Source organism: Mauremys reevesii, linkage group 13, assembly GCF_016161935.1.
Source record: "Mauremys reevesii isolate NIE-2019 linkage group 13, ASM1616193v1, whole genome shotgun sequence".
In the NCBI taxonomy this organism is placed as follows: Eukaryota; Metazoa; Chordata; order Testudines; family Geoemydidae; genus Mauremys; species Mauremys reevesii.
Window position 1 is genome coordinate 1725479 of NC_052635.1, and position 6859 is coordinate 1732337.

A 6859-nucleotide genomic window follows, 5' to 3' on the forward strand; every position below is an offset into this window, starting at 1 on the left:
GGAGGAGAAAGTTTTAAATCAAGGTTGCTCTTTTTCTAGAAAGACATGCGCTAGTTCAGGGATTGGCAACCTTTGGCATGCAGCTCACCAGGGTAAGCACCTAGCGGGCCGGGCCGGTTTGTTTACCTGCCACGTCAGCAGGTTCGGCCGATCGCAGCTCCCTCTGGCCGCGGTTCCCCGCTCTGGGCCAATAGGGGTGGCGGGAAGTGGCGGCCAGCACATCCCATGGCCTGCGCTGCCAGGGGCGACTCTAGGCATTTTGCCACCCCAAGCATGGCAGGCAGGCTGCCTTTGGCGGCTTGCCTGCGGGAGGTCCACCGAAGCCACGGGTGGCAGCCTGCCTGCCACCCTCGCGGCGACCGGCAGAGCGCCCCCCGTGGCTTGCCGCCCCAAGCACGTGCTTGGCATGCTGGGGCCTGGAGCCACCCCTGTGCGCTGCTGCCCGCAGCCCCCATTAGCCTGGAGTGGTGAACCATGGCCAGTGGGAACCGCGATCGGCCGAACCCGCAGACACGGAAGGTAAACAAACCGGCCTGGCTGTCCAGGGTGCTTACCCTGGTGAGCCGCATGCCAAAGGTTGCCGATCCCTGTTCTAGTTCAAACAGGAGTTAATTCAGTCAACTCTTCCTGTCCATGTAATACATGAGGCCAGACTAGATTAGAACAGTGCCTGGCTTTCTAATCTATGATTTTGTTCAGCCTTCGCTAGATTAAAGAGCTGCCTACTATCAGAAATCTCTTCCTCGTGTAGACTGGGGGGAAGTTGCCCCTTGCCCAGTCTAGTCTATCCAAGAGGAGGTTATCTTAAGTCTCTCGCTGCAGGGCCTGGTTTTCAGAGTTAGATGAGGAGGCATGCAAGGACTGTGGGTACTGATCCCAGGCCATGTGATTTTTCTCTTTCACAGCTCTCCCAGAATCTGAACCTTCTATCTACCAACTGAAGTCCAAAGATGGAAATTTCTCAGCTTGCCTTATCACGGACTTCGCCCCTGAAGGCATCTCAGTTTGGAGTTCAGGCAGTGAACCAACACCAGTCAATGGCTCCGTTGTGCAGGTGAAAAACCCAGACAGCGGAAAAATGGAAGCAAGCTATGGGACGGTGCTTTGGGAAGAGCATGAGAACTTTGGCTGTTTCGCTACACATGGAAATAGAGATTTCGAGATGAGTGACCATGATGAGGAAGGTAAATGTGCGGGCTGGGAGGGGTGTCTAGGCTGCAGGCTGGGCTCTGGTCCCTGGTTGGTAGTGACCAAGGAAATGACCCGTTGGTGTTGACGTGTGGGAGATATGGATGAACTGGTGGTGGGGATGATGGGTCTTGTGATGTAATTGCTGACATGGTTTAGAGTTGTCTAAAGGAGTCAGGCACCCAAGTCCCGCCGGACGTCAATGGGAATCATCAGTGAATGGAATTGTTTCTAGGAGGGGTCCAGAGGCACCGGTGCTAGGCAAATGCCATTAAATCTCTTTATCGATGACCTGGAAGTAAATATAAAATTGCTGTTCTTAAAATTTGTGGGTGACCCAAAGATTGGCAGAGCGGTAAACAAGGGGGCGGCCAGGGCACCGCGGTTCACTTGGCCAGCCGGGCCCATTCACATAAAACGTGCTTTGAGACAGCCCAAGGCAGAGTGATACACCTCGGGACACAGACCATCCCACAGAACGAGGGTCTGTATCCCAGAGAGCAGCGAGGCTGAAAGGGATTGTGGGTCACGGCGGACGAGCAACCAAACATCCGCTCCCAGTGCGGCCCTGCACCGAAAAGGGCTAATACCCTCTTGGACATGGTAACAAGCGCCCTGCTCACCCAGAGGCGTCCCTTCGCGCCATGTGCAGCGGTGCAGCTCCTGGCAGGGCTAGCGTGTCCCCCACCACCACCCCGGTGACCGTCACTGCACCGAAAAGGGCTAATACCCTCTTGGACATGGCAGCAGGCGCCCTGCTCACCCAGAGGCGTCCCTTCGCGCCACGTGCAGCTCCTGGCAGGGCTAGCGTGTCCCCCACCACCACCCCGGTGACCCTCACTGCACCGAAAAGGGCTAATACCCTCTTGGACATGGCAGCAGGCGCCCTGCTCACCCAGAGGCGTCCCTTCGCGCCACGTGCAGCGGTGCAGCTCCTGGCAGGGCTAGCGAGTCCCCCCACCACCCCGGTGACCGTCACTGCACCGAAAAGGGCTAATACCCTCTTGGACATGGCAGCAGGCGCCCTGCTCACCCGGAGGCGTCCCTTCGCGCCACGTGCAGCGGTGCAGCTCCTGGCAGGGCTAGCGTGTCCCCCGGCCCGGTGACCCTCACTGCAGCGCTCTGGGGGTTTCTTTGACAGGTGGCTCAGCCCTCTGGCTGGGTCAGTCGTTAGCCCACCGCTGCCAGGGTCACAACTCTCCAAACTAACCTTCCAAACTCTTTACCAGAAACAAAACCTTCCGGCCTCTCCTGCAGCCAGGCTCTGCCCCAGTGACTGAGGGGCTTCCTACAGGCATTCCCCTCTGGCCCTTCCCCCAGCTGGGCCCTGCTAGTGCTTCCACCTGACTCCTGGTACCTCAGGTGGGGCTCGTCCTCGGCAGCCCAGGGAGCGTGCCACCCTGTTACGGGGGGATGGGAGTCGGACTGGGTGGGGGGTGGTTTTACCTGTGTACACAGCCTGGGGGACCCCCGTCCTGCATCCAGCTCCGGCATCCGCATTTCAAAAGGGGGCTCACAGAGCTACGGAAATCATCTGAAAGGCTGGGAGATCCCTTGCAGCCAGCTCAGTCTGTTTATCTGACCACAGAGAAGGTCAGGGTGGCTTGATCAGAGTGGAACACGCAGGCCCTGGAGGGCTCTTTCCCCTAGCTGAGAAAGGCACAACAGGAACCCCCGGCTGGAAGCTAAAGCCAGAGAAGCTGAGATGAGATTTGAGGCACAACTTTCTAGCAGCAGGAGTGATTAACCACTAGGACAAAATCCCCAGGGGAAGGCTGGATTCTCCAGCTCTGGCTGTGTCTGCCCAAGCCTGATGTCCGCCTGGCAGGTGCTTTCCTCAGACACACGACTGGGATCAATACAGGGGTGCCTGAGTGACATTCTCTGGCTGTCTTATGCGGGGGGTCCGACTAGATGATCTAATATTCCTTCTAGCCATAAAATCTGTGACACTCTGAACCTCAGTCCGTGTGCGCACAGCACCTAGCACTGGAGCCCTGTTCTCAGCTGGCCCCTTAGCACAGCCACTGGAAACATGCGAAACACAAAGACACAGATACTTGTGTGAATTTAAATTGTTTTGATTATTTCTATTAATAGCTGATGGGCATTTTTATTTTTAATTTCAGGTGACACCTGCCGGATAACAGAGCTGGATGACAATTTTGAGACAGGTATGGATGCAGTGTCCAGGACAAAGCTAGGACTGATAAGAGGAAGCATTTACATAAGACTGGCCAGACTGGGTCAGACCAAAGGTCCATCTAGCCCAGTGTCCTGTCTTCTGACAGTGGCCAATGCCAGGTGCCCCAGAGGGAGTGAACAGACAGGGCATGGATCACCTGATGATAACCTGTCACCCAATCCCAGCTTCTTGCAAACAGAGGCTAGGGACACCACTTCTTTAACCTGTGGAACTCTCTGCTGCAAGGAATTTCTGAGGCAAAGAGCTTCATCTGGGACTGTCAAAGTGGGCCGAAGGGAGTTAGAGACTGACTTTCAAAGGGAGTTGGGCACCCAACTTGTGAAAATCCCAGCCTCTGTGAACAGGGTCAGCTAGTCTCTGGTGGGGTCAATGTCATCCCATTCCTTGTAGCTTCCAGCTGCATCTAGCCCCCGAGTATGAGCCAGGAGTGAAGCAAACAGAAGCTGTAGCGTGTGTGTGTCTGATCTGTTGTGACCTTGCAGACGAGAAGCTGAACCTCCTGTCATTTACGCTGCTGGGCCTGAGAATCGTTTTTGTGAAAGGAGTGGCGGTTAACCTGCTACTGACCATCTGGCTGTGGAAGAGCTAAAGTGAGTGGGATGGGAAAGGGAAGGGGATCTGTGTCAGCCAGCCAGCCAGCCAGTCTTCCTTCACCCTCTAATCTCTCTCCCCACCCAGCCTTTCCTCAGCAGCATCTACCTGTGTAGCTATCTAGCCATCTTCTCCTCCAGAGCATCTTTCTCTCTGTCCAATCTAGCCATCCATCTGTCCATCCTTCCCTCCACAGTATCTCTCTTCCTATCATCTGTCCATCCTTCCCTCCACAGTCTCTATTATCCATCAATCCATTCTTCTCAATATCTGTCATCTACCTACCTGTTACCTTCTATCCTTCATTTGCACTTGGGTTATCTATCTAAGGATCCATCTTTTCTATCCCTTCTTCCTTCCCAGGATCTGTTTAGTCATCTCCACCCATCCTTTTCACTCGCCAGCTATCCAGCCACCCATTTTCCTGCCCACTGTCCATTACCAAACGCATCTATCTAGACCCATACACACACACCCCGTCCATCCATCCCCCTACACAGCTATCTATCCATCATACCCGCTGTCCATACGTCTGTCAATCCGTCTTTCCTTGCCAGTAGCTATGCACCTGGCTAGCCATCTCTCCCACTCTCTGGTTTATCTTTCCATTCCTAGTTCTCTACCCAGCACACTGAAATCCCTCATCCTGCCTGGGTCTCCAGACCCGACTGTACTGTAACCAGTAAACTGACCCTCTCGTCCTGCTCTCTCATTGCAGGAGTGGAAGGAAAGAGGACAGATGGAATCTGGAGTGATGGGAATTCCTCAGAGACCTGGTGTCATCTCTTCACCTTCCCATGCAGCAGGAAATATGCTGCAATGAAAGATCCCCATATCACCTCTGTATATAGGCCTGTTGTATAATGAGCTGATGTGCTTTCCCTTAGCAAGTTTTAGAAGGATCTCACCAACCTAGCCTGGTTTTTCCATGACCCTCTTCCCTTTCACCCTCCGCAGACTGACACAAGCTCCCAGTGTGAGGCAAGGAATTGCTGTTAAGTAGAGCTGGTCAACAAATGTGTGGAAACATTTTTTGATGGAAAATTAGAGTTTCAATTTTTTTTTGGCAGAAAGTCCCCATCTTCCTAGGGAAAAAAACTTCAAATTTTCATCAGAAACTCAAAATGTTTGGCTAAAAACTGAATATTTTCAGGGTTTTTTTTTAACAGTTTTTGGCCACAAGATTTTTCAGTTTTTGTCTGAAAAATTTCAGTTTTCAGTTGTCAAACACCAAAAACAACTTTTTAAAACATTTTTTCCAGTGAAAATTTCAACAAAAAGTGAATTTTTTTTTTAGTGTTCATTGAAATTTTCTGCAGAACAAACCAGCTTTACCATTAACCCTATTTTGAAAAGGGGAAATTGAAGCACAGAGAATGAGGCTGAGATTTTCAAAGCCACCCAAGGGCTTTGGGCTCCTGCTTCTCTTGGAAATTAATGGGAATTGTGCATTAAAATCCCCTAGGTTGAATTTTACTCTCTCTGCTGCACACTGGGATTTTCAAAGCGGCCTAGAGGAATGAGGCATCCATCTCCACTTGAAATTCAATAGCATTTCGGCAGCTAGTTCCTTTGAAAATCCAGCCAACACATTTCTGATAGTGGTGGGTTCTTTAAGGCAGATGCGTGGAAGTTGATGCTACACAAATTCAGCCTAGCACTAAAGTGCAAATTAACAGTCAGGGTAATTAACCATTGGATGGTGTTAACTAGGCGTGTGTGGATTTCCCCTCTTTGCATCAAGACTGGATGCCTTTCTGAAAGACGCTGTAGTTCACCCAGACGTGATGGGCTCAAAGCAGGGATCCGTGGCCAACACTCTCTGGCTTGTATTATATGCAGGAGTTGGGCTAGAGCAGAATGGTCCCGTCTGGCCTCTTGAAGAAACTCATACAAATGACTCCATGCCACAGTCTCTTCCCATCCCCGCTCTGCAGAATTGGCGGCCAGGTCCCGGGTGGTAGAAGCCAGCACCACCTCACCGATTTTCATGCAGTGACAGCAGTTCTGGAGGACGTACATTACCCAAACACAAGACGGGCATTAGTCACAGACAGGTTCTGGGCTCATTGCAGGGCAGATGTAATAGCCAGGAAGTGAGACTAGTCTTTCATGCCGTAAACGCTAGGAATTTATACCAGCTCTGGACTGATCCTACATTTTATTGTTCCAATCTGCATTTATATTGTCCCTTAGCTCTGTTAACCTGACTTTCAAAGTGTATCTCCCTATTTTAAACATTTTTAAATGTGAGATTTGCTCATTTATTCTTTGGAAAAGATTTTATCATTTGTTTTCATTTCCTGCGGAGCTTCTTTGTACGGCGTTGCTGAGATGATCATGTACTCAAACTTCCTCTCCGGTCCGCCCTGGGCTGCTAGTAAAGAGCTTGGCTGATCATGAGAAGTCTTGCTGTTTTGTGTGTCTAGCCCTGGGGGATTTATTCAGGCCACCGGCTGGGGAAATACAGGGAGCAAGTCCATCGACAGGACAATGGGTGGGCTTGGGTGAGAAGATGGTTGATTTTCCTACCAAGCATCGAGTCTTGGCCGTTATTGGGAATGGGATACAAGGACTTTCCCCTCTCTCCGGTGCAGGATGGGGGTCAGGGACTGGAGTATGGGAGCTCTCCCCTCTAGCCAGTTCCAATCCGTCCCCACGGCTGAGGGACTTGCTGGCTCAGAGGGGTGGGGAATGGGATATGGGGTCTTGCCCCTCTAAGGGGCACTGCCTGAAAATACCAGCCAAAGCCAATGGCCCACATTGAAACGACAGGTCAGGACTAGAACCCAGGTCTTCCGGGGCCTGTCCTAGTCACTAGCCACTGTGCCTCTCCAGCAAGAGCTTCAGCACACGCCAGCGTGAGGCGGCTCC

General features: G+C 52.0%; 1 gene segment (V, D, J or C); it reads left to right on the plus strand.

The window, feature by feature from the left end:
- LOC120379821 overlaps positions 1-6383 on the plus strand; it is a 78280-nt gene extending 71897 nt beyond the window's left edge. The window contains 4 exon segments of the C gene segment in view: positions 906-1184; positions 3318-3362; positions 3877-3984; positions 4704-6383. Coding sequence covers positions 906-1184; positions 3318-3362; positions 3877-3983 — 431 coding nt within the window.
- Positions 6384-6859: the final 476 nt, after the last annotated feature.